At 32.9% G+C, this 27,142-nt stretch overlaps 4 protein-coding genes across 8 annotated transcripts; 3 read left to right on the top strand and 1 right to left on the bottom strand.

Annotated features, from left to right (window-relative positions):
- Nucleotides 1-3,696: 3,696 nt before the first annotated feature.
- On the top strand, nt 3,697-6,322 carry LOC101210831 (2,6-dihydroxypyridine 3-monooxygenase). Its single transcript, XM_004138820.3, has 4 exons — nt 3,697-4,050; nt 4,240-4,544; nt 4,650-4,860; nt 5,539-6,322. Exons 1-4 carry the CDS (start codon nt 3,802-3,804, stop codon nt 6,025-6,027), a joined length of 1,254 nt encoding a protein of 417 aa, XP_004138868.1. The 5' UTR covers nt 3,697-3,801; the 3' UTR covers nt 6,028-6,322.
- Nucleotides 6,323-9,512: 3,190 nt separating this feature from the next.
- On the top strand, nt 9,513-11,914 carry LOC101211079 (aurachin C monooxygenase/isomerase). The gene is made up of 4 exons (XM_004138821.3): nt 9,513-9,938; nt 10,036-10,343; nt 10,878-11,088; nt 11,197-11,914. Exons 1-4 carry the CDS (start codon nt 9,687-9,689, stop codon nt 11,725-11,727), a joined length of 1,302 nt encoding a protein of 433 aa, XP_004138869.1. The 5' UTR covers nt 9,513-9,686; the 3' UTR covers nt 11,728-11,914.
- Nucleotides 11,915-12,106: 192 nt separating this feature from the next.
- Nucleotides 12,107-13,784, bottom strand: LOC101221052 (V-type proton ATPase subunit c''1). The gene is made up of 4 exons (XM_004138694.3): nt 13,449-13,784; nt 13,272-13,349; nt 12,813-12,983; nt 12,107-12,686 (listed from the first exon to the last, which is right to left on the bottom strand). Exons 1-4 carry the CDS (start codon nt 13,574-13,576, stop codon nt 12,515-12,517), a joined length of 549 nt encoding a protein of 182 aa, XP_004138742.1. The 5' UTR covers nt 13,577-13,784; the 3' UTR covers nt 12,107-12,514.
- A 5,026-nt stretch (nt 13,785-18,810) lies between these two features.
- Nucleotides 18,811-26,240, top strand: LOC101221289 (pleiotropic drug resistance protein 1). Of its 5 annotated transcripts, none has more exons than XM_031881539.1 (24): nt 18,814-19,279; nt 19,700-19,820; nt 19,903-19,991; nt 20,089-20,173; nt 20,261-20,420; nt 20,506-20,582; nt 20,668-20,721; nt 20,827-20,917; nt 21,023-21,324; nt 21,417-21,698; nt 21,806-22,122; nt 22,204-22,364; nt 22,461-22,564; nt 22,661-22,817; nt 22,893-22,997; nt 23,081-23,229; nt 23,372-23,704; nt 23,795-24,085; nt 24,184-24,267; nt 24,350-24,483; nt 24,685-24,912; nt 25,027-25,198; nt 25,304-25,558; nt 25,716-26,240. In XM_031881539.1, exons 1-24 carry the CDS (start codon nt 19,029-19,031, stop codon nt 25,971-25,973), a joined length of 4,260 nt encoding a protein of 1,419 aa, XP_031737399.1. In that variant the 5' UTR covers nt 18,814-19,028; the 3' UTR covers nt 25,974-26,240. The 5 variants fall into 5 exon arrangements, 4 of the variants coding, with proteins under 4 accessions (XP_031737401.1, XP_031737400.1, XP_031737399.1 ...); XM_004138695.3 differs by having other exon boundaries at nt 23,075-23,229; XR_004214738.1 differs by lacking the exons at nt 25,304-25,558; nt 25,716-26,240 and having other exon boundaries at nt 18,811-19,279; nt 23,075-23,229; nt 24,685-24,728; nt 24,806-24,912; nt 25,027-25,167.
- The last annotated feature ends 902 nt before the right edge of the window (nt 26,241-27,142 follow it).

Genomic DNA, 27,142 nt, shown 5'->3' with positions numbered 1-27,142 from the left:
TATCTAATAACTAAATTAAGAATTCTTTCATCTTTGGACATCTCGAGTCATGATATGCCTAATATCATGTATCAAAGTCTACACAATCGTTTATCGTGAAAGTGTGGCCGATCTATCACGTGTTGACCGTGGTAGTTTTGTTATTTTATATTGTGAGTCTGTAGATTTTTTTCGTTTTCAAAATTATTCTATACAATGTCGATATTTTGTCGATTTATTATATTTTTTTAAAGAAAAACCTAATCTATATCTATCTATATATATATAAGCAAATATTTTGTCAATTAGCTATTTATTATTTAATGTCAATGTAACAAACATTTTAATTCATCTTAAATTAGTTTATACGTAGAAGTTAATTAGATCCATTTTAATTTTTTATTGTATTGTTGGTTGAAAAGTTCATCTTTATTGTATTGTTGGTTCGGAGTTGATAAAATCTCTATACTTTATCACTTCGTAACGCTTCAACAAGAATTTTCATTCGTCCAAGTTTGGATGAATATTCATCAAATATTTCATTGTTTTTTAAAATATACGTGTGAGATGTTGTTTTTCTATTATTAAAATATAGACTATTCAATTTATAAATTTGCCTAGTTTTCTTTAAATTCATATCTCACAATATTTTACTCAGTTAATATCAAATGTACTTGAATTGATATTAATTTATCAATTTAAATTATAACAATTATAGAATAGTTATTATGATTAAACAAGTACTAAAAACTACTAGTTAAGCTATATATTATTTAATTAACTATGATAGACTAAATTATATTGACTTTATGTATAAATTAACTATTAACTATGTAACTTTTCCTTATTTTTTAAATATTTTTTAGTCAAATACACCATAAATTAAATTAGTTTTATTAATATGAATATTTAACTAACTCTTTAGTCCTTAATATTTAATATTTAGTTTATACTTTTGGTCATATAGATTTTAAAAGTAACACAAAAAATATTGAATTTGATTTTGAATTGGTGTTTGATTATGGTTTACAAAAGCAAACTAAAATGTATTGCTATTGTTGACCAAAATATTAAAACAATTTTTGAAGAATAAAAATCATGAGGCCACCATCTGGAAGCAAAATTCTTTATATATTTGTTTGTTTATTTTCGCCGGTCTGTTTAGTATGGAATCTAAAACTTAATTAAAAAAAATGATATTGAAAATTTTAAAGATTCTTTTAATTCATATAATCTAAATTGCTATATGATATCAGGTGAATGACCTAAATTATTAATAAATTTCATAAAAGTCTTAAATGAGCTAGTATATTACATGAATGTATGGCTTAAATTACTTTAATATCTATTTTCTATTATTTAATTGATTTATAACAAATATTTAAATGGAAAAAATAGTGGATTGTAGTTTTGGAGAAGAGATGACCCATATTAATTTAATATCAATTTATATTATTTAATTGATTTATGTCAAATATATAAATGGAGAAAATCATGAGATACGATTTTGGAAGGAAGTGGAAAACTTTTCATGTTTTTCTTCTACGAAAACGGTTGTCACTCTTTCTTCGAAATTTTAGAGTTCGGAGGTGAATAAGAAAACATTCGACAGCCGACAAAAATACAAAACTTCTTTAACATAATCTAGCTAAAAATTTCGAGGTTAGTATTGTATATATTCAACACATATGAGACATTATATATATTTTAGATATTCAATTAAATAAGCAATCAAATAAAAACGTAGTTTTGAATGTGACACATTTTAGGGTTTATTGGGACTTCGACAGTGAAGAATAAAACTTTCGATAGCCGACAAATACAAAACTTATCTGATACAATCTAGCTAGAAATTTCGTGCTTAATATTGTATATATTCAAAACATATGAAACATTTGGTATATTATGTATATCTTAGATTACATACCTAATATATTAATTACACCGTTACTTACACTGTAAGATTTTATTTATTTGTTTGTGTTTTTCTTATCCTGTGTAAGTTTGTTATTTTGTTTATATGCGTTCAATTTAATATTTGAAATCATTCTTATATTTTATTTTAATTTTTAAAATTTCTTCTTGAACTTCTCCGAGTTTTCTTCTTCAATTTATCTCATAATTTATAAGATCTCTTATCAAGTTTGTTATTTTATTTATATGCATGCAAACTGCATGTTTCAAATCATTCCTTTATTTTTGTATTAGTTAATTTACTTTATATATATTTTATTAATTCTCGTTGGATTGCTCAAGTTATATTTCTGTTATATGTTAATATCTTCCTCATCTTTTCACATTACAATATAAATGATCATCATCACTTTTCTTTAAAATAATAATAATAATAGTTATGAGAGGTACTATTACGTGTGTACATATATATATATTATCAATTTTCTTGTGATCCTCCACTCGTTTCAACTGGGACCCTAACTTTATTTGTAGATTTACTTTACTACCTACCCTATTTTTATCATTTGTTTAAAAAAAAACATTTCAATATTTGACTACTTTTTTGTTAATGGCTCTAAAATATAGGGAAAAACGTCCACACATATATATATATAAATAATTGATGTTGAGCCAGACAAAGCACGTGCCATTCATGGGCCGCCTCTCTTAAAACATTACTATAATACATTCTTACTTATTTCAATTATTCAAACATTTTAGTCATTTCAATACATCATTACTATTTAATTAACCATCTTTTTTTAAATAATATGTTACATTAGTTATGCAATTTCAGTTTCTTAAAACTCCATATATTTAAATGCTATATAATACGTTATTGTCCATTTATATTACTATATTATTCATATGTTAATTTAAACCATACAATACATTAGTTAAACCGTGTTTTCAAATAATAAAATACATTAGTTAAATGGTGTTATCAATCATTATTGTTCAAACATTTTAAACAATACATTGTTATCATTACTCACATGAATATATGAATATATTCATTATTATATTCTTTTCATTTTTCATAAATATAATCAAACAGTCCCGTTTGCATAATAAAATTGACAAATTTTTCGAATTTATCATTCATTTTTATTTGTCTTTCTTTATTATTTTCATCGTCTTTTTCTCTTCTACTGTCATTTTTCTTTTAAGTTTTTTTAAAAAAAAACTGTTACTTAGAATGATGGTTGCTAATTAATCCTCGAGTATTTTTCATGCGTGTGAGTTTTTTTTTTCGTTTTTGAAATAGTTTGAAAAGATTCTACTATTCATTTAACAAAGTTTTAACACAAGCGGTTGTTGCAAATTTAGCAATTAGATTCAAAACAATTAAATATATAGCAACATTTTAAAAACAATTATAAATATAACAAAATTTGTCAAATTATATCAATGATAGAAGTCTATTATCGATGGACCATGTTGTAAATATTGATTTATTAGTATCATACGAGTCTATTAGTTATACAAGTCTATGAGCGATAGTTTTGCTATATTTGTATTTATTTTTAAATGTTGTTATATCTTTAATTATTATTTTTCAAATGGTTAAACATTATAATTACCCTGGCATTTTTTTAAAATATAATATAACCCTAGAATATTTAGGGTCAGGATGAAAAAAAATGACATCTAGTTAATTGGTATTCTAATTAGATTTAGGAAAATTAATTTTAAAATAATATATATATATTAGAATCGGTGTTAAATGTTGATTCTTCCAATATAAATACGATACCTTAGTATCCCTCTAACTAATTCTTAATTCAAAACATTCTTCCTAATTATTTGTCACTGAGCACTTTCTTCTTCTTCCTCCTCGAGCTAACCAAAACGACGAACAAAGTTATGGTTGAGAAGGAGCAGAAGCCCAAAGCGGTGATCGTCGGAGGAAGCATTGCCGGCATTTCATGCGCTCACACTCTTATTAAAGCCGGCTGGGAAGTTCAAGTTCTCGACAAATCACCCTCGCCGCCGACCGGTTGTTCCACCGGCGCCGGACTCATCCTCGATCCTCTCTCTCAGAAGCTCCTCCAGTCGTGGATTTCCCGCCCTGAACTTCTCCTCCAATCCACTTTGCCTATTACGACGGAGCAGGTTCAAATCTCTTCTTATCATTCTCTTTATCGTTGTATTATCTTGATATCGATGGTTCTCTGTTTGTGAATTTCAAATCGAATGTTTACTCAATGCTGGGGTAACTTTTACGTTGTATTCGATTTATATAGGAATTAGTTGAGATCCATTGTCATCGATTTTGATGAATTTGAGTTGAATTTCATATAGAATCGAGCAATCGTTGGAGAAATCAAAGATGGACGGATTTTGACTAACGATGAGAATTTCAATTATAGAGCAGCACATTGGGCTGACCTCCATAGCCTTCTATACAAAGAGCTTCCATCTCACATATTTCTTTGGGGACATCGTTTCCTTTCACTAAGCATTTCCGATGACAAAACCTCAGTGAAAATCAAAGCAAAAGTAACGAAAACAGATGAAGTGGTTGAAATAGTTGGGGATTTGCTTGTTGCAGCTGATGGGTGTTTGTCATCCATTCGTGAAACATTTCTTCCTAACTTGAAATTGAGGTTGGTAAATCAATTCATCCTATATCCTATATCCCATATCCCATCTCCATTATTGATATTGATATAGAAGTTAAAATGAAGAATGAATTCATTTGCATAATGTAGATATTCAGGGTATTATTGTTGGAGAGGGGTTTTTGATTTCTCGAAGAAAGAAAATCGGGAGATAGTGATGAAGATGAAGAAGGGTTATCCTGAAATAGGGAAATGCTTGTATATGGACTTGGCATTGGGTACTCATATTTTGCTGTTTGAGATTCCAAATAACAAAATCAATTGGGTTTGGTTTGTTAATGAAGCAGAACCCCATTTCAAGGTCATTCCCCCTTCTATTTCTTGGTTTTATATTACATCCATGTCAACGTGTTAGATGCATTTCACACTCGAAAAGGTTATTATTATTATCATATATATCTTGCATTAACAAGTATTCGATATATGTCCAACAAATGTGGGAGTGTGTAAATGTTCAACGCATGTCGGGTATGGACATGCTAGCTAACCGAAAGTATTCGTACTTCTTAGATGCTTGCTATTTAATTAAGTTATTAACTATGATTTGATAATTGAAACTTACAATAGATAAAAGATTAAATAAGTAATTTGTCAGATAGTCAAAATAGACATTTGCATGAAAACAATTATCATTTCAATTTTCGAATAACTGTCTTTCCTTTAGTAACAAATGACAAAACTGATTTTGAAATCTATTATGATTCGATAACATGACATTAATTAATAGGTTGGAATTTATATTTCATATTTTCTTTTCGTTAATTATAAATATATTTTTATTAATCTTTTCATTAATAATTCAGATCTCTCGGTTTTTTGTTCTAATATTTGTATCATCTCAAATCATTAAGTGAGCAAACACAGTTTAGAATATGTATTTACTATTGAAATTTCAACGTAATCTTAAAAAATTTATTCCAAGTATATGATTAATTTATTTATTGGCACTTGAAACCAACAAGCCTATAATTAAATGTAGGCAAGATCAATGACCATGAAAGTGAACGATGATATGGTGAAAAGATTACACAAACGAGCGGATGACGTATGGGTTCCTGAACTTGCAAAAGTGATTAAAGAAACGAAAGATCCTTTCATCAATGTCATTTATGATTGTGATCCATTAGAACAAATAGTTTGGGATAACGTGGTATTAGTTGGAGAAGCAGCTCATCCAACCACTCCTCATTGTGCAAGAAGCACCAATATGACATTATCAGATGCATCTATTTTAGGTGAATGCCTACGTAACAGGAGACTATTCAATCTAAAATCAGCCCTTGCTGAGTATCAGTCTTTGCGACTGCCTATTCTTCATGCACAAGTCCAGCATTCTCGACTCGTTGGTCGGATAAAGCAAGGTTTGACACTTCCAAACTGTGAGCCTTTTGACCCGAATATAGTTACGACTACACGTAACTTACAAGAGCTCCAAATAAGAAATATACCTTTCCATGGTGATGTATAATGATTTAGTCTTACAAGTTATATATTATTTTAGTTTACAAAAATGTTGAACTACACTTATAATCTTCATTAGGAAAAAAAATTACTACAAACTACAAAAAATGAATTGGTAAATTCACTTAATGAACCAGAAGCCAAAGGATAGAAAGCTCACACCTCTTTTTAAAGAAAAATATTGTCATGTGGATAAAGAGAAGTATTGGCCAATATTTGTAAATGATTGAATTTGGAATAATGATTGAATGTATCCAAAATTAAAATGGAAAGGAAAGGATGACAAATTACAATTCCACTTGTTTCCATCCTCTTCATTTGGATTAAACTTTAACAAATTGGGTTTTATGCATTCAATAAACCCTTCATTCTCTAGCACTAATCATACTGTTAAAAATGTAAGAATATATTTTATCGTAATCATTGATAGAACAATTTGAATAGAAAGAGGTTTGGTCGAAAATGAGTAATAGTTTAATTATCTATGGTCCCACTTCCGTCCAAACGATAAGAATTTAATTGACGTAGGGTTTTCGATATTAATCTCAAAAATCAAAACTTCACTTATTCATAAGGAAACAAACTTTGTCTCTCCAACTTCAAGGGATCCCCACTCTTCCTCCTTTTTCTTAGAACGAAGCTTCCTTGAAACTTCCGAGAGATGTTTTTAAATTGTTAGAAATTGAATTTTCAAATTCAAATTTTAGTCTTTAAACTTTTAAAAATGGATCATTTTGGTCGAAAATTAAAATCATCACTTTTTGAAAGTTCAAAAACAAAAATAAACCAAAGTTAACAGTACAATAACCAAATTGAACCAAAGTACATTTTAAAAGTAGAAATTATCAAAATAGTATTTAAGCTAATGAAGAAGGGCGTGTATGAAAGATTTTAGTTGCCAAAATTGTTGATATATTTGTTATTTATTTTTGGTACAAAATGTTGACATATTCAATTATGATGTTTCTTTCAATTCAATAAAAGTAAAAGTAAAGATAAGATGATTTCGACATAATTGGTAAAGATTAGATTATGACAAAATTTTGACATACTTTTGGGAGAAAAAAGTTGGGAAATTGCCAAAAATGAGATTATTTGGATGGGTAGTGAGAGTTTTGAGATGAGATTTTAAAAAAGAAGACTTTTAGGACAAATGAGTTGTGAAAAGTCTATATTACCCTTTAATTTAAAAAACCCTAAAAATTAACTTTGTGTCATTTTCTCCTTTTCCTTCTCCCTCACGTTCTCTTCTTGCGGCTTTCTCCTTCTCCCTCACTTTCTCTTCTACTAAGACAAAGGGCAGCCCGACTTCAACTCTTCTCCTTTCTCAGTCGCTGTCGCATCTCATTTACCGTTGCCAACTGTTAAGGCATCCATTGGTGGTCAGTTTGTACGCGGCGTGCAAGATTCTCCGTCGAAGATGCGGCGTGCAAGATTCTCCTTTCTCAGTCTTTTTTTTTTTATAACCACACACTTTCTGTTTAGGGATTTCCTTTGTTGTTGTGCATTTTCATTGAATGGTTGAATGCACCTATCTCACACCTATCTCGTACACATCTTGCACGTATCTCGTACACATCTTGCACCTATCTCGTCGTACACATCTCGCACCTATCTTGCACATTTCAAAACTTTTACTATTATTTTCAAAATCAAATTGTTACCCCTCCTCGTCGGAATCCAGTTTTTGCAGCAAGATCACGAGTCCCAAGTCATGTTACACAATGAAATCACTGGAACTACCATTGTTTTTATAGTTTTGTAAATGAAAAATGAGAAAGAAAGAAAAAGGAAATTAAAGGTTTTGTGAAAATGAGGTAAAATGGAATACGGATAGAGAGAGATGAGAGAAAAATGAAATTATCTTTTTGGAAGTGAGAAAATGGAAGAAGAAGGAGAAGGAATTCCATAAATTGTTTTTTAGGTTTTTTTTATAACTAAAGGGTAATATAGACTTTTCCTTGTTAATTTGTCCTAAATCTCATCTTTTTTTAAAATCCATCCTAAAACTCTTTAAACCCTTAAAAATTATCCTACTTTTGTTAATTTCCCAAAAAAGTTTGAACCATTCAAAATTAACGTTAGCAAAAAGAATCTTAGAATGTTTTTTTTTTCCTTTAATTATGAAAAAATAATGTTTTTTAAAATTAAATTTTATTTAATAGGAGTTTAAAATTTAAACATTTACACATTTGTTCTATTTTTCTCAAAATTCGGTTCAAAGTATTTTCTTTAAAATGGATCGTTTTTATCTCATTTTTTTAAAATCAATTTTGAAAAGTTACCAAACAATTAAATTTTTTTTAAATGGTTTTTTTTTTCAATTTTACACACTTTTAAAAGTTAATCCAAACACACTAACTACCCGAGTAAATCTAAGAATGTATCTGAATGTGGTGTGCCGCCCGTCTAAAGCCTATGATTGTGGTGGTTCTAATGAAAGTTGTGGGCGTAAAAAAGTCACAACAGGCGTGGGTATCAGAATAAAGAAAGAGGCTGGACATCATGGAGGAAGAACAACTTTTTCCAAAACTCTTTTAATTTAAAATCATTCATCCCCAAATCGTCTAATTTTGTCTTCTTTTTTTGACAATTTCCCCACATAGTTCATCAACCAGAAGGGAAGGATTCTGAGTAATGATGAGACTCTCAATTTCAGAGCACCACATTGGGGTTGGGCTAATCTCCATAGTCTTCTATACAATGAACTTCCACCTCACATATTTCTTTGGGGTCATCTTTTCCTTTCACTAACCATTTCTAATAACAAAACCAGTGTGAAAATGAAAGCAAAAGTTGTGGTGGAAACTGATGAAATCGTTGAAATAGTTGGGGATTTGCTTGTTGCAGCTGATGATTGTCACTCTTTCATTCGTCAAACATTTATTCCTCACTTCAAGTCCTAACAAACTTTTGAATTCCAACTTTATTTACTGTTACATCCACGTAGAAATGAGCTTAGGCTAACTTCTTGTTGGTGCCCCGAACGGCCTTAAATTCTTTCCTTTCCATTAATGTTTGTACACGTTCACACTCATTATAACTTGAATTTGATTGTAGGTATTCAGGTTATTGTGTGTATGGAGAGTGGTTTTTGATTACTCAGAGAAGGAGAACCTTGGAGACTGTGATGAATATCCACAAAACGTATCCTGAAATTAGTAAATGTGTGTATTTCGACTTTGCTTTTGATATTCCAAAGAAGAAATCAATTGGGTTTGGTATGTTAATCAACCTGAACCCCAAATGAAGGTGGTTGCCTAATCTCCCTTAATTAAGTCTATCTTATCTAACGTTTTTTTTCACCCAGTTGAATCTTTTGGCTTTCAACTTCCATAATATTGGTAAAAAATAGATTCAAAATAAGAGCCAAAAGTATTTGTGGAATTGTTGTAGCCATGAAAGTGAAACAAATTTAACTTTTAACTGACTAAAATTTCATAAAACTCAGATGTTAAATATTAAAATGGTAAGCAAATGGTAAGCAAGCCAAATTCAGGGGTTGTTTTTGTAATTTTCACTATAATAAATAATCTGATAAAAAGAAACAATGTGAGATATTCATATAAGAAGGATAGCTGAAGAAGGCGCACATGCCTCCATTACTGGGGAAGAAGAAAAATCTCCGATTCATCTATTCCTTTGCCCAATAACAAAAACTCAACAATGGATGAAAATGAGAGAAGAGTCCCCAAAGCACTAATCGTTGGGGGCAGCATAGCCGGAATTTCCTGCGCTCATGCTCTCTTAAAAGCCGGCTGGAAAGTTCAGGTTCTTGAAAAATCAACCACTCCTCCTACCGGAAGTTCCACCGGCGCTGGCCTCGGCCTCGACCTTCTCTCGCAGAGCCTCGTCCAGTCCTGGCTTTCCGATCCTCACCTTCTTCTCCACTCCACCCTCCCCCTTACGGTCGATCAAGTGAGTTTCGAAGAGTTTTACATTTGGGTTCTTTTTCTTATATATAAATAATCCATTTGGGGCATGTTTTAATTGTGATTTGTGTGTGTTTGAATAGAATCAAGCAACTGTTGATAGGGAAACTAAGGAGAGGTGGATTTTAAGTAGGGATGAGAATTTCAATTTTAGGGCAGCTCTTTGGGCTGACCTCCATGGCCTTCTCTACAATGACCTTCCACCTGAAATATTTCTATGGGGTCACCATTTCCTTTCATTAAGCAAGTCTGAGGATAAATCTTGTGTGAAGATAAGAGCTAGGGTTTTGCAAAGTGGTGAGATTGTTGAAATAGTTGGAGATTTGCTTGTTGGTGCTGATGGGTGTCTTTCTTCCGTACTTCAAACCTTCCTTCCCAACTTCCAGTTGAGGTAACGTGAAAAGATTGCATAAATGATTTTTAAAAAGTTAAAATCACTTTCTTCAATAAAAAAAAGTTACGTTTTTTTACCTTCTAGTTACATCATATATCCATGTGAAATTACTAGTAGTTATATTTTGGCTTTCACTGGTCTCCCTTATTATTTGGATCTCTCACTTTCACCTTCGGTTTTTGCCCTTTGCTCTCACTCTTTTCATGAAAAGGGAGTAAGAAGCAAGAGTCAACAACCCAACATGAACCCACAATCAAGTTGTTTTGCTTTGTTTTGATAATTTAGATGATTACACAAACAAAAAGTTCAAAAAAGAAATTAAAAAGTGAGGCAATTTCTATTTTGCGTCCAAATTTTGGTTCAACTGTACAAATATTTCAGAGAAATTGTGTTCAAAAGTGTAAGACTAAGAATTCAACTGTGTTTCAAAACGACCACTTGAACATGCCAACCATTCATGCTTAAAGCCATCCACTTTGCATTGATTTTTGAATTCAAGCTCACAACTTCATTGTCCTTGTATAAATGTAGATATTCTGGATATTGTGCTTGGAGAGGAGTCCTTGATTGTTCCAAAAATGAGAATTCAGAGACTATAGTTGGAATCCGAAAGGCATATCCTGAACTTGGGAAATGCTTGTATTTTGACTTAGGATCCGCTACTCACATTGGGCTCTACGAGCTTCCAAAGAAAAAACTTAATTGGATTTGGTATGTCAATCAACCAGAGCCACAACTCAAGGTAATTGTTTGCTTAAATGACGATATGATGCCTATTTTATGAGCAAAGCTTTACAACAATAGTTCTTTAGTTTGTGTTGGTTGACACGAATGAGCAAAACAAACGCAGGGTAACTCGATGACGATGAGAGTACAAGATGAGATGGTGAGGAAAATGCACGAACAAGCAGAGAAGGTTTGGGTTCCTGAGTTCGTAAAAGTTGTTAAAGAAACAAAAGAGCCTTTCATCAATGTCATATATGATAGAAATTCAATGGAACAACTAGTTTGGGATAACGTAGTATTGGTTGGAGATGCAGCCCATCCTACAACTCCTCATGGCTTGAGAAGTACAAATATGTCGATATTAGATGCAGCCGTTTTAGGCAAATGCCTTGAGAAATGGGGACCAGAGAACTTACAATCAGCCCTTGCAGAATATCAATCTGTTCGTCTGCCTGTCAGCTCAAAGCAAGTCCTGCATTCTAGGTATTTGGGTAGGCTGAAGCAAGGTTTAGCTCTTCCTGATCGAGAACCCTTCGATCCAAGGGTAGCTACACCAGAGAACTGCCTAGAACTTCAACAGAAAAACATGCCTTTCTTCAATGATGTTCCTCAACTAATAGATACCACCAGGAAGTCTATAGAAAAGAATGTCTAGAAATCCAAAGCTTAAATGAATTCATGTCTTATCAATTCATTAAATCATAAAGTCCATTCTCTCAGACCACACCTAATTGTATTCATAACATTGTACCATCAAGAAGTACAATAAATCACCTATACGACAAAAGTCGGTCTTCAAATTCAGCTTTGGCATCATTGATCAGGAATGAGTTTAGTTGAAACTATATCCATTACCATCATATAAGAGTTCAATATCAGTTCTCGAGTATATAGCAGCTACACAAATTTTGCAAGTCAAGTTGATTATTTGGAAACTAAGTTACAAAATAGCTGATTGAATTGGCAAATCAATATCCTTGTTTGAACATATGATTAACGATTAGGAGAGTGTTATCCAATAAAAGAACAATAAATATCACTGGTTCAACAAAGATTCAAGAAGTAAATTGCAAGAAATTATGTTACACACGTCTAGAAAAGGAAGCAATCCTACTACATTGGCTTCCTCTTATTGAATATTTCCAGTATTTTCAAATAACCAGAACAATATATAAAGACGTTTTCCCATAAAAAAAGAAGGCAAAAAGAAGAATATTTAAAACCAACATCAGAATGAAGAAATGGTTTCCCAAGGGAAGAGGATCGAAACCCAGACAATTAAAAGATGCATACAAACTTCCCACTCTAGCTTTTACAAGAAGAATATCATTATCTATCGAAGGGGGTAAAGTACAGAGCTCAAGAGTAGAAAAACAAGTTACCCTTCCCATCGTAATTGAACATTAACATCTCGTCGTGTTCAAAATTCAAGAGGCATATCATTAACCTCTCTTTGCAGGCCAAGAGGCTTGAGCTGACATAATTATCCCAACAATTACTCCGAACAACCCAAGTGCACTGCCGAAGATCTCGATTACAAGAATTTTCACAAAAAGGGAGGAGTTCTGGGCATCTGATAATGCACAGCTGCTTCCAATGATTCCCACACACAGCCTTGAAATAAAGCATCGGAAATGATTCATCAGAATAAACCATCAAACTAAAAAGTAAACGAACTTTAAAAGAACAAAATTTAAGGATTTCGATTGAAACAGTAAAGTAAGAGAGAAGGCAACAAACCCGCAAACAAGGTTTGCAAAGCCAACTATGATTCCAGAAGCAAAAATTGCGTATCCTGCTCTTAGAGACTCGGGAGCATATATCTGAGATGCTGACACACTCTCTAACTTGGTCTGTAAGATAATGGCAACAATGACACCGTATATAGCAACAGCTTCACAGAAAATTACACTGAAAGAACGCAACATTCAAGTTGTTATAGTCAAATTAATCGCCACAGAAACAAGAACAAGGAATGTACAATATTACATTCAACAATATTCGTCCAGAAACACTGGACTCACGCTCAATTCTGTTCTAAATGATAATAAATTCTAACGATTTTCTTCGTTCCCAGTTGTATCAGTCCAAGAATTAAACATTTCATAACCCCTAATTACATATCCGGACCCTACCATAAAAGTAAGAATTCAACCAAAAGCAATATGAACAATTCATCAAATAGAGTCAGGGCTTCACCTAATCAAGTTCTTGGAAGTAATACGAGGAGCTTTGATCGCCGCACCAATCAAACTGCTTCCCGTGATGTAAATCCCCCTACCAAAATCGAAAAAACGCAAATTCTCACCATTCAAAAACAAAATCGACAAAATAAACATTCGTAAAAAGAAAGACAAAGTGTACGTAAAGAAATACCAGGCGGCGCCGAGGACGGAAACTCCGATGGCGATGGCGATACCGATGGCGGAGAAAGTGTAGGGAGAGATGTTGATGAGAGCGCGAGCCCAGGAGCTAGAACGCGTAAGGACAACGGCGGTTGACATGATTAAGTATCAATCTCCGAACTTGAATCTGAAAGAGGGATTGGATTTGATCTGAAATTGGCCGGTGTGAACCCTGGAGGAATAGAGTTCCTGATCTGAAGATTGTGGAGATCGACGGATGAGTATCGAGAAACGTCCACGCGCGCGTGAGAATATTGAAACCTTTTTATTCGTGCACATTATAGTAATAGTTCGAACCACTAATACCAATCAATATTTACAAATATAACTAAATAATTTGTACTTCACCTTCTAATCTAAATTCACTATGATATTGTAAATATTTTTTAAAGTTTTGTTATTCCAAATTATTTTTTTTGTTCATATTCTTTAGTGGGTGTAAATTTAATTTATAATTTGTAATAAATTTTAAATTTTCTTATTCAAATGTATATTTTTTATTTATATATATCTTAAAGAGTATATTTTTAGAAAACAATTATTAAAATTCAATGGTCTAATCTAAAGAAAAAGTTTATGGAACAACATGAAGCACAACCTAACATACGTGAATCTTTAATTTTAAATTCGTTTAATAAGTACATAAACTTTCGTTTGTGAGTCTTTGAATTTCTAATTTTGTTTTTAATAGGTCGATGCAACTTTTTTAAATTCATGGACCTATTAAATGTATAAATATACATACATATACATATACATTATTTTGTTACTTTAATATTATCTTAATCAAAATTTGACAAATAATGAGAGATTTTTTATCTGTAAAAAGATGAAAAAGTTACGTATTACTTAAGATTCATAATAAATAGAGGTGTAAATGGGTTGGATTAAAAAGATTTTTTGGATCAACCTGAATTCAAATTGATAACTTATATCTTCAACCCAACCCGAATTCAAGATATTATTATTTTTTAATATATTATTTATTAACTTAAAATAATTAAATTTGTCTACCACACATTTTAATAACTAAAATATGTTAAATATCAAAATTCACCTTATTTATTACAACTACATATTTATGAATTATAATATTTATAAGTTATATTACATATTTTAATAATATTAAAATTTTGGATTGAATTGGGTCAATCCATATGACCCAACATGAAAGAATTCCTCCATCCAATGGGCCGGACAAATGAGGTGCATGGGTTGGGCCTAAGCTCATGGGCTATAAAGATCTTTACCGTTGGTGACCTAAGATAATTTAGAAAACTATATAAATTTTAATTTAATTTTGTCATGTATAATTAAATTTATGGTTGGATTTTCTTTTTCCTTCTCCATGATTATTGTAACTAAGTAAGAAGCCTTGAAAGTAGACTCTCTCTCCACACACACACACACACACACACATATGGATTAATCTGAAATTTTTATACCAACCCAACACATAAACATATAATCAAAAGTGGTTGAGATTACAAGGTATAAAATCTACCTAGTGTGTTGATATAATATTGGACCATTTGTCAAAATAACTTCAATAATTTTATTTAATGCAAGGACATCAAACACCAAATATTTGATTTAATCCCACAAATAATTGGTATATCACTGTTTCAAAGACACAATTAAAAACAATTAAACAAAGAAAAGGCATCTGCAGAATATTTTGGTTGTACCAAGATTTTGACGATGGTGAGTGTTTATGAAGCTAAACATGAAGATTAAATCAAAGAAAATAGAAATCAGGATATAGTTATAGTCAGTAGAAAAAAAAAATAGAAATCAAAATACATGTAATAAAAAAAAGAGAGAGAAAAGAGAAAATAGAATAAAAAAGAAAGGAAAGGATCTGACTGACAAAGAGATTGTTTAGGTGTGTGAGAAATGGGAAGGGACAGGTAGATGATACGAATGGGAAGGAACAGCTGGAATGCTGGATTCTTTCCCCCATGATTCCCTGCACAATCCTCTACCCCTTATTCTTTCCTCCCCCCCACCTTCCACACTCCTCTCTCTCTCTCTCTAAACACATCATTTTTTGTTTGAAGATATCTTTCAAAATCAAAACATCAACATTAAAAGTTAAAATCCTGTTAGGGTTCTAACTCTTTTCGTCGGGTGGGTAGGATATACGACGGTGGAGTGTTTTGTCGCATAAGCAAAATGTTGTTTTTGTTATTTCTTTTTTGAATTAGAACGTTCAACATTAAAGTCGTTAGGTCAAGTCATTTGAAAACTAATTATTTTATCTTAATTAAGACTATATATATATATCTATTTTTTTATATATATAATTAATCAAAGTGAATATATTTCAACTAACTCGTAGTTATAGATGTCTTAATCAACAATAGAGAGTGTACAGTTTGATTTATTCAGTTTCATTATTCTTTTTTTGGATTACAATCAACATTTTATAATAGAGTTTTTTTCCACTGTCTAACTATCGTACATTTTACCATCTATACATTAGCTAAAATAAAATGTAACAAGTAAAAATTAATATTAATCAGTGAAAAAACAACAACTTACGTCTCTAAACCATATGTTATAATACCAAAATTTTAAAATTAACAAACGAAAACAAGTTTAATATAATATATAATAAACAAGCAATTTCCTTTATTTCACCGCATTTTAACACTTAAGTGTCCATATATATATCATTAAAATTTTGAAATGAATATTGCATACAAGTAATATTCTCTATCTTACTCACATGATAGGCGATATCTTTACATCCAAATAATATCGAACATGCAATGAAATATATAGCCTGAGGAAGCAGCAAAAGAAACTTTTAATGAAAGAGAATAATTTTATAATACTAATGATAATGATAACAATAACAATAATAATATAACGTAACCTTACCTTACCACATCAGATGCATTGTACCATATAATATATATATATATATATACACAATGAGAAAATAAAAAATATATATATATAATAAAATAAAGAGATTAATTTGGAAATGAGTTGTGAATAATAAAGAAATAGTTGACTATGGACCGACCGATCTTCTCCGGATCCGTGGGGATTTTGTACCCGTTGCCCTAATTTTATGATTAATCCCAATTATTACATTCATCAATATTTTCTAATGTTGCCTTCCCTCCATACTAATAATATTAACTCTAACTCTAACTCTGTCGTTTTCCTTTTTATTACTATATCCCAATTTCCTCTCTTCCACATAATTAGAAACCCATCGTACCATACTCAATACTATCACTTTCCACTCCCCCTCCCGAGGAAGATTGCTTTTCAAACCCCTTCAGATTCTTTCTAACTAATTTACACTTTCTTTTTCTTATTAAACACTTTTTAAATTATGAATCTTAATTATTATTATAATTGTTAAACTTAAGGTCAGGTAATGCTGTCCACCCGACTATGCTTCTCCTACATGGTTCAGCTTTGATTCCCTCAGGCTATTAATTATTGTCTAATTTTGGATTAGTTTTCATTTTAATATAGACCTTATTATTAATTTAATTGAATAAAATACAAAATAGGTTTCATCGATTTTCTACTTAAATAAAATATCATTTGTAAATCAAGCATTGCGATTTCATTAACAGGACTAATCCCATGTTGATTGGTACGAATCTGTGTACCACCCAATTTTATCGACAATGTAATCATTAATTTCCATATTCAATTCAATTAATAAGATTGCTTACTTTAACTCTTTCCTTTGCACACTTTTCACTTCTACCCGTCCAGTCACCTTATTTACAACTTCATCATCTTCAACCACGAGAGTTATTTTCGCAACTCAAAAATTATAATATTAAATATTTAAAGAATTATGTATTTGTGTATTTTAATTTATTATGGTAATTGAAATGGTGTAAAATTAAATGTCCGGACTTTTCATTTCATATTTTAATTAGTATAAATAGAGTTGTAATTTTCATATTTTAAAAAGAAGAATTTGGAATGATTGAAAAAATAAGAAGAAGTGATTTTAGAGATTTTATGTTGAACTTTGTTGTTCGTGAATTCAAGAGCAAAGAAGATGACTACTTGAAGTTACATTTGAAAGAGATCCATTAGATTTGAGGACAAATCTTCTTGAAGAAGATGAGAAAGAAATCATAATTGAATCAAATGAATAAGTTGAAGATTTATTTTGACAACCCAAAAGTCATAATATTAAATATTTAAGAAATTATGTATTTATGTGTTTTTATTTATTACAGTAGTTGAAATGGAATGAAATTAAATTAGTATAAATAGGGTTGTAATTTTCACATTTTTTAAAAAAATTAGGATGAATAAAATCTGAAAATTCTAGAATATATAACTTTTGCTATTGTGTGTAATTGTGATAGAATGTGCGAATATTTTGAGCATTTAAGTGAAGGTTGATTTATCTTGCTTGTGGAGTGCTTTGAAGATAAAAAATTGACGAGAGTTTTTAACTTTGTCGGATCCTTGGTTTTTTAGATGATCTAAGCAATGTATCTAGCCTATTTTAGGAGTTGAAATCAAATTTGTTTTGCGGCCGAAGAGGTTGTGTTCTTTGAGTCTTGTTGTTTAACATGATGCTTAGATCCAATGCCTAAAGGTTTCTTATCAGTTCCGACACTTGAGGTCGTAGAATATCCATCCTTGTCCAATTCAATTATTTTTTGGTTGTCAGTTTGTTGATCAATCCAAATCTCAACGTCCTGACAATTTCTCTTTTGAATCATGTATATTCTTTCACGCGCTCTTCCTATTACCTACGAACTTGGTCCATCCTTAGGCTTTAGACCTTACTTTCGACAAGGGTAAACAAAATTTATTGGAAGAAGAAACAAAACAAAAAAAAAATAGTGTAATTAAAGATAAACAAAGAAGTGTAGTACGGTATATGTGGTAGCATGTGAGTCATGTGGGTAAGTGATATGTTTAAATAAAAATTGATGGAAGGATATGAAAAATGAGACAAAGCAAGTCCAGTGGAATTTCCAAATAATGAAACTCATTTTAAGTTTGGATTAAAGTTTTGTAAAATCCTATATATGAATACCCTAGAATTACAGATTAATTCATAAAAACAATCATGATTTTTAATACAATTTAAGATTGTTAAGTTAAGTTAAGTTAAGTTAAATATATATTTGAAAAAATTATAAAGAAAGAGATGAGAATGCATGAGATTGACTTCATTGATTAGTGTTACCCTTTTTCCACCCTTTTTCTTTCTGTTGCTAATCAAATCATATCATTGAATCACATGACCATAATAAAACGCAACACATACCATTATTTGAGCTGACTCTTTAATATCTATTTATATATATTATGGCTTCTTTGTCCTCCATATCTCATCAGCAAACAATCCTACTACTCGAGAAATAAAGCTCACAAGAGCCACCGCCATTACCCTCCAACTTCCTTACTCCACATACCTATAGTTCCAATGGATTCTTCAAATTTCTAGTCTCCATTGTATTACTCCATCATCGTCTCTACACATTTTGCAGTGGAAGCAGTTTCAAAGGTTTTGTTTCAGGGGAATTGTTATTAATTCTGTGCCATGGAAGTTTTCTCCAGGTCTTCCTGTGGAGACGACGACGAAGAGGCTCTGAAATGGGCGGCCATCGAGAAGCTTCCCACTTATTTGCGGATACGGAGAGGGATACTGAAAGAGGAGCAAGGTGAAGCTAGGGAGATCGATATACGGAAGATTGGATTGTTGGAGAGGAGACATGTTTTGGAAAGGCTTGTTAAGATTGCTGAGGAAGATAATGAGGAGTTTCTGTTGAAGCTTAGAGGCCGGATTGAAAGGTTAGTTCATGATTAATGATTTGGAATGGAAGAAGTTATTATATTTCTTTACATTGCTATTTTTGTGCTCTGGAATAGCTTCGTAGATTGAAATCGTTGAGTTGAAGCTCACACAAACTCTAACAGTATGTTGAGGAATGCTTGATGATGAAATGAAATCGTAATGTCTTCATATTTTACGAGAAGTACTAATTACAGTCTATTGGTTTCGAATTTTGTTATGGTATGATGATTTAGTAATGCCATAATGCTTATGATTTATATAGCCATTGTTTGATTTAACAAGTTGAAGTTTACTGTTCGTTGCGATTTTATGTTTTTGAGCTGTTGATTATCATTTATTTGTTTATTTATCTATTTTACAATATTTTTCAAATTTTAGATTTAATAAATTTAATGTTCCAATATATTAAAACACAGAGTTGGTCTAGAAATCCCAACAATTGAAGTTCGGTTTGAGCATCTAAATGTTGAAGCAGAAGTTTATGTGGGAAGAAGAGCATTGCCCACAATGTTCAATTTCTCTCTCAACATATTAGAGGTAATCAAATAAATTTTCAGATTAGTATATCTATGTCTTAAAAACTATATCTCATTTTTTACTTGCTTTCTGTTGTCTGCAGGGTTTACTAAATTATCTTCACATCCTTCCAAGTAAGAAGAAATCCCTATCAGTGCTTCATGATGTCAGTGGAATCATCAAGCCTAAGAGGTAAACGAACAAGAATATGGTTTGAATCTGGAGGATAAGATTGTTTGTAACCATCACTTTTTCATTATTCATAACGCTGGTTGTTCTTATTCTGCAGAATGACGTTGCTTTTGGGTCCCCCAAGTTCTGGAAAAACCACTTTACTATTGGCTTTGGCTGGAAAACTTGGGAAAGATCTCAAAGTAAGAATCAAATCCTAAACCTTATGTATAAACTAAATACTTGGAGACTTTTAATGCCACAGTGTTGAGAGTTCTTGTGGGTTCCAGTTTTCTGGTAAAGTTTCATACAATGGACATGGAATGGAGGAGTTCGTACCGCAAAGGACTTCAGCTTACATAAGTCAACATGATCTGCATATTGGAGAGATGACTGTAAGGGAGACATTGGCTTTTTCAGCAAGATGTCAAGGGGTCGGACCACGATATGGTTAGTTGCTAAAATCCCACGATAAATTTTATATTAGCTGAAGATGCTAACTACTTGCTTCCAAATTGATTTTTTTTTTTTTCAGAAATGTTGGCAGAACTTTCGAGGAGAGAAAAGGCTGCAAATATCAAACCTGACCCTGATCTTGATATCTACATGAAGGTTTGAATTGAAAGAAGCACATCATAATGGAAAAGAAGTTTTCGGTCTTTTACAAGTTCTGTAATCAATGCTTCAAAACTTGCAGGCAGAAGCACTAGAAGGGCAAGAAACTAATATTATTACAGACTATATCCTCAAGGTACGAACTCAAAATTTGCATATGTGATGAACCGTCTTTCAACCATAGAAGAAGATTGAATTGCATGTACTCTGTCCCACTCTATCTGATAGTATAGTTTTGCAGATTTTAGGACTTGAGATGTGTGCTGATACTTTGGTGGGGGATGAAATGATAAGGGGTATCTCTGGAGGACAGAGGAAGCGTCTTACAACAGGTAAAATACAGGAGTCTTTTTTGTGGAGTTTTTTTATCCACTTTCATAAAATTCAAAATTGTCAAAATGTTTTTTATTTCTCAAATTTCTTGCCAATAAAAACAGGGGAGATGCTAGTTGGACCAGCTAGGGCACTCTTCATGGATGAAATTTCTAACGGTTTAGACAGTTCAACAACGTACCAGATAGTGAATTCTCTCAGGCAATCAATCCATATACTTAACGGAACCGCTGTTATATCTCTTCTCCAACCAGCACCAGAGACATTTGATCTTTTTGATGATATAATCCTTCTGTCAGATGGGCATATTGTGTACCAAGGCCCACGAGAAGATGTTCTCACCTTCTTTGCACATATGGGCTTCAAGTGTCCAGAGAGAAAAGGGGTGGCTGATTTTCTTCAAGAAGTAATTACCTCTTTTGCGCTTACATTGGTTTGTCAGGAGACACTGTACTCTATATGCTATCATACTGAACGTTCTCTTCTCATTCATGCTAGGTGACCTCAAGGAAAGACCAAGAGCAGTACTGGGCAATTCGAGATGAACCATATAGATTTGTTTCAGTTAAAGAATTTTCTGATGCATTTCAGTCATTTCATATTGGTCGAGAACTGGGAGATGAGCTTGCCACTCCGTTCAACAGGTCCAAATGCCACCCAGCTACTTTAACTTCTAAGAAATACGGTGTTAGCAAAAAGGAGGTGTTGAAAGCCTGCATTTCCAGAGAACTTCTGCTAATGAAGAGGAATTCTTTTGTATACATTTTCAAATTGTTCCAAGTAAGTGGCATTTATCCTAAAAAAAATTGCTCAAATACACCACACGAGATTAATGTATAATATTTGAGCTCTTCTCATTTTCAACTTCACTTATTTTTTCCTTTCAGCTTATTATAATGGCATTGATAACAATGACACTCTTCCTACGAACCGAGCTGCATCGAGATTCTGAAATCGATGGAGGGATTTATATGGGTGCCCTGTTTTTTACTCTTGTTGTAATCATGTTCAATGGATTCTCTGAACTCGCTATGACTGTTGTGAAACTTCCTGTATTCTATAAGCAAAGAGACCTTCTCTTCTATCCATCTTGGGCATATGCTCTGCCAACATGGATACTCAAGATCCCAATCACCTGTCTAGAAGTTGGCATTTGGGTCGTCATGACATATTATGTCATAGGGTTTGATCCAAACATTGAACGGTAAGTAAAATTAGCCAATTTTACAATTCAAGACCAATCTTTTATCCAGTTCACGAAACGTCAAAGAACATTCATTTTCAGGTTTTTCAAACAGTTTCTTTTACTTTTCTGCATCAACCAAATGGCATCAGGATTATTTCGCTTAGCAGCAGGTCTTGGAAGAGATGTTATCGTGGCTACCACATGTGCGACATTAGCTCTACCAGTAGTTATGGTTTTGGGTGGATTTATCGTGGCTCGAGGTAGCTTCCATGTTTATTTTGAATACAACCTACAGAATATATTGTGACCGACATTTCTGACTTGTAAAGAAAAACTAATCTGTCCTTTCTTATTAGAGGATGTACATTCATGGTGGTTGTGGGGCTATTGGGTCTCACCAATGATGTATGGACAGAATGCTATAGCAGTAAACGAATTTCTTGGGAATAGCTGGAGGCATGTACGTACGAAAATGATCTTCTGATTCATAGATGTAACATTGTATAGAAATTTCATCAGCAAGAACCGATAAACATGTGGAATTTGTGTACTGCAGGTGCCTTCTAATTCCTCAGAACCGTTGGGCATTTCAATCTTGAAGTCTCGAGGGATTTTCCCAGAAGCTTATTGGTATTGGATTGGAGTAGGAGCAACAATTGGATACGTTTTGGTTTTCAATTTTCTCTTCATTTTGGCCTTGCATTACTTAGATCGTAAGTCATTCACTTTGTACAATTTTGACACTTTAATTTGTACACGTTACTGACAGTTTGATTAATTTCCTGCAGCATTTGGTCAGGCGCAAGCGGTGCTATCTGAAGATACCTTGGCTGAGAAAAATGCGAACAGAACTGGAAAAATAGAACAACCAAAAAAGACAAACATCTTCTTTGGTGGGTCATCGATTTGAGATTGATATTTTGCCTAGCTTTATCCATTAGAATACCTGATGAATATCTTTATAATGCAGAAACAGAAAGTCAAAATATGCCGTCCAGGACATTGGCTACCAGTGTTGGGAGCACCAATGAAGTTAAACATAATGACAACCGAGGGATGGTTCTTCCTTATGAACCCCATTCTATCACTTTTGACGAAATCAGATATGCTGTAGACATGCCACAGGTATTTATTTGAATTTCAGTGAACCATGATGCACAATGGTATATTAAATGATCGTTACAGCAACACAACCACCTTTTCTCAAACGGAAACCATGTCAGAATTTTTTAAAACTAACGCTTCTTTCGAAATTAACTTTTTTTAGGAAATGAAAGCTCAAGGTGTCGTTGAGGACAAATTGGAATTGCTAAAGGGCGTCAGTGGTGCTTTCAGGCCAGGTGTTTTAACAGCTTTAATGGGCGTTAGTGGTGCCGGTAAAACGACTCTAATGGACGTGTTGGCTGGAAGGAAAACTGGTGGATTTACAGATGGAAAAGTCACAATATCTGGGTTTCCAAAGAGGCAAGAAACATTTGCTCGTATTTCAGGATATTGTGAGCAAACTGATATCCACTCTCCACATGTTACAGTCTATGAATCATTGATGTATTCCGCATGGCTCAGATTACCCTCTGATGTTGATTCAGCCACTAAAAATGTATCCATCTTTATTCTCTCCTTTCTTAAGAAAAAGTTGCAAGTATATCTTTTATTTTATGATTATTAACTCAATGATTGTGCATTTCAGATGTTTATCAAGGAAGTCATGGAACTCATGGAGTTAACCCCGTTGAGAGATTCTCTTGTTGGATTGCCTGGAGTTAATGGACTTACAACTGAACAGCGCAAGAGGCTAACTATAGCAGTTGAACTCGTGGCTAATCCATCTATAATTTTCATGGACGAGCCAACCTCTGGTCTTGATGCTAGGGCAGCAGCAATAGTCATGAGAACTGTGAGGAACACAGTTGACACTGGACGAACTGTAGTCTGCACTATTCACCAACCAAGTATTGATATATTTGATGCTTTTGATGAGGTGAACACCCTTTCATTTGAGAAGTTGGTTAATTTTTTTTTTCTTTCTTTCATAATGGAATTAATAGGGAAAAAAAATCCTGGAATGCCTCATTGCAGCTATTTCTCTTGAAAAGAGGAGGAGAAGCAATATACGTTGGTCCGATTGGTCGCCATTCTTCCCACTTAATTGAATACTTTGAAGTGAGGATAATCCATACTTGTGGTTGAAATCAATACCATGTTTTTTTTAAATCTCTAAACACGGTGATTTTTCTTCATCAAGGGAATTGAAGGAGTTCCAAAGATCAAGGATGGTTACAATCCTGCAACTTGGATGTTAGATATCACTTCACCAGCACAGGAAGCTGCTCTTGGGGTTAACTTCACTGACATCTATAGGAACTCAGAACTATATAGGTACATTCTAATTATGTTCCTAATCATGACTAAAGTTTTCCACCACTGTCTAAATGAGTAAACACCAAGATTTCATTGGGTCAAAAGTTTGTCTTATGCAATTTATTTGATGCCATATGGAAACTAATGGCATTAAAGGAAGTCCTATGTTACATCTTCCTTTAGATTATTTAATAATATACAGATATGACTATGACACAGGAGAAACAAAGCCTTGATCAAGGAACTGAGCATGCCTTCACCAGGTTCGAAGGACTTGTTGTTTCCTACTCAATACTCTCAATCTTTCCTTAACCAGTGCATGGCATGTCTATGGAAACAGCACCTCTCCTATTGGCGTAACCCACCATACACCGTCGTGAGACTTATATTTGCAACTTTTGTTGCCATTCTATTTGGGACAATATTTTGGGACCTTGGCTCGAGAAGGTAATGGAGGAAAAACAGAGAGCTTTAGTGGCAAAGAGTTTGGACAGTTTTATTTTCGTCATAATTTCTTAAATCTCTAGTTGGTAGCTTCACTTTAGTCCCTTGCCAATGCAGGAAAACACGGCAAGATGTTTTCAATGCAATAGGTTCCATGTATGTCGCTGTTCTCTTCATTGGTACACAAAATTCCTCTTCCGTTCAACCAGTTGTGGCCATTGAGAGAACAGTTTTTTATAGAGAAAGAGCAGCAGGAATGTACTCAGCATTGCCATATGCGTTCGGACAGGTTACATTAACAATATTATTCCTACTACCTGCTGCTTACACTTGTAGTTGTAGCTTTTTTTTTTGTAAAAGATGAGTTAACTGAATAAAGAGATGTGCCTTGCAGATTGTCATTGAGCTCCCATATGTCTTCATTCAATCGACCATCTACAGTGTCATCGTGTATGCTATGATCGGTTTCGAGTGGACAGCAATCAAGTTCTTCTGGTATCTATTCTTCATGTACTTCACCTTATTGTACTTCACTTTCTACGGAATGATGGCTGTCGCAATTACACCCAACCACCAGATCTCTAGCATAGTTTCCGCTTCGTTCTATGCAATATGGAACGTTTTCTCAGGGTTCCTCATTCCTCGAACAGTAAGTTACTGAAATTAATTGATTTTGAATAATTAAAAGCATATATATTTGGGAGTGATTTTAGTCCTTTCAAAATCACTCTCGATTACCTTTTCTTTTTACATATAGCTTTTTTGTAGAAGTTTGAAACTTACTACATGATGTAAATTAATGGCAGAGGATTCCCATATGGTGGAGATGGTACTTTTGGGGATGCCCAGTCTCATGGACCTTATATGGATTGGTTGCTTCTCAGTTTGGAGATGTTGAGGAGACCCTTCAATCAGGCGAAACTGTAGAAGAATTTATAAGAAATTATTTTGGGTACAGGCAGGATTTTCTAGGTATTGTTGGTGTGGTGCATATTGGGATGTCACTTCTCTTTGGATTCATCTTTGCCTTCTCAATAAAGGCATTTAATTTCCAAAAAAGATAAAAAAAATGAAAACCCATCACACAACCCACTTAGTTTTGTCATTAAATATAGGAACACTACACTAAATTACAAAGGATGTCCAACCAAGGTCTATAGTTTTCATGTTTTAAGTAAGTGTCTTGTGATTTTTTCAATAGAGAAAGAAAGAAGGGAAATAGAGAAATATATAATGTATTTAGATTCTAAGAAACAGAAAGGTGATGTCATCATGTAAACATTTCTTCATTATAATTCAAATGAGAATCACAATACCATAGTTAACAACTAGGATTCTTTTTTCCTTTCATAAAAATGTGCACAAAATTGATAGTTGATGCAGAAAAATGGCAAGCGAAAGAATAAAGAGAATCAAATTTCCATGATTTAAATAGGGAAAAAAAGATGTGAAATAAAATGTATGAAGGCATGGGAATTGAGAGGGTTGAAGTTGAAGCAATGTGAGAGAGAGAGAGAGAGAATGACCGCTGTGTCCTGGTGTAAAGAAAAGGCTTCCCAGCACGCGTCTCTTAAAGTCATTCAAGACGGCAAGCAACCAATTTCCATCCCTAATTATTTGGGTATCTAAAAATTGTTTCTCTTTTACACCCTTAAATATGCCCAAAACAAACAAACAAACAAAAACCCATATTTTTTCTCAAAATAAAATCCTTTTTTTTAATGCGGGGCATAACCTTAGTAAAGGACTAAAAGATTATCTGATTCAATTAATGGTATCTACCCTTTTAGAATGTTCTACAATCTAAAGATTTTTTCAAAACGTAAAAAAAATTAAATTGTGGGCCACACTATTCCAAGGTTCTTTGGAGTAAGTTAGGAAGTCGAAAGTTGAAAAAGTTGTTTCATAAAATTGTCAAAACGAAGATTGTTTCCAATCAAACTAAAATTTCTAACCCAATTTGGGGGAATTCCAAACTTTCTGGACTTCCCTTGCCGTCGTTCTCAACTACCGTGAGCTGACCAACAACCTCCACCGCCGCCGCCTCCTCCTCCTTCTCCTTCTTCTTTTTAACTATTCCAAATCCCATCTCCCTCTCTCCCCAAAATCCACACAGAAATACATTTGAAAAGAGGAAAAAAAGAAGAAGAAAAGAATGGGTATGGCCACTACCTGCTGTCTTAACAACCTCAATCCCCCGCCGCGTTTGCATCAAAATTCCACCGCATCCACC

This window comes from Cucumis sativus, chromosome 2, assembly GCF_000004075.3.
Source record: "Cucumis sativus cultivar 9930 chromosome 2, Cucumber_9930_V3, whole genome shotgun sequence".
NCBI lineage: Eukaryota > Viridiplantae > Streptophyta > Magnoliopsida > Cucurbitales > Cucurbitaceae > Cucumis > Cucumis sativus.
The sequence above is the reverse complement of the archived record's forward strand: the minus strand, read 5'-3'. Positions and strand labels throughout refer to the sequence as shown.

What these genes read in the sequence shown, in the direction of transcription:
- LOC101211079 (XM_004138821.3), top strand. Translation starts at nt 9,687, where the DNA reads ATGGATGAAAATGAGAGAAGAGTCCCCAAAGCACTAATCGTTGGGGGC. An exon ending in TCCCCCTTACGGTCGATCAA is followed by an intron (nt 9,939 to 10,035) that starts GTGAGTTTCGAA and finishes GTGTTTGAATAG; the next exon opens with AATCAAGCAACTGTTGATAG. An exon ending in AACCAGAGCCACAACTCAAG is followed by an intron (nt 11,089 to 11,196) that starts GTAATTGTTTGC and finishes AAACAAACGCAG; the next exon opens with GGTAACTCGATGACGATGAG.
- LOC101210831 (XM_004138820.3), top strand. Translation starts at nt 3,802, where the DNA reads ATGGTTGAGAAGGAGCAGAAGCCCAAAGCGGTGATCGTCGGAGGAAGC. An exon ending in CTTCCTAACTTGAAATTGAG is followed by an intron (nt 4,545 to 4,649) that starts GTTGGTAAATCA and finishes TGCATAATGTAG; the next exon opens with ATATTCAGGGTATTATTGTT. An exon ending in AAGCAGAACCCCATTTCAAG is followed by an intron (nt 4,861 to 5,538) that starts GTCATTCCCCCT and finishes AATTAAATGTAG; the next exon opens with GCAAGATCAATGACCATGAA.
- LOC101221052 (XM_004138694.3), bottom strand. Translation starts at nt 13,576, where the DNA reads ATGTCAACCGCCGTTGTCCTTACGCGTTCTAGCTCCTGGGCTCGCGCT. An exon ending in ACTTCCAAGAACTTGATTAG is followed by an intron (nt 12,984 to 13,271) that starts GTGAAGCCCTGA and finishes GCGTTCTTTCAG; the next exon opens with TGTAATTTTCTGTGAAGCTG. An exon ending in TTTGCAAACCTTGTTTGCGG is followed by an intron (nt 12,687 to 12,812) that starts GTTTGTTGCCTT and finishes CTTTATTTCAAG; the next exon opens with GCTGTGTGTGGGAATCATTG.
- LOC101221289 (XM_004138695.3), top strand. Translation starts at nt 19,029, where the DNA reads ATGGAAGTTTTCTCCAGGTCTTCCTGTGGAGACGACGACGAAGAGGCT. An exon ending in CTTAGAGGCCGGATTGAAAG is followed by an intron (nt 19,280 to 19,699) that starts GTTAGTTCATGA and finishes ATTAAAACACAG; the next exon opens with AGTTGGTCTAGAAATCCCAA. An exon ending in AACTTGGGAAAGATCTCAAA is followed by an intron (nt 20,174 to 20,260) that starts GTAAGAATCAAA and finishes TGTGGGTTCCAG; the next exon opens with TTTTCTGGTAAAGTTTCATA.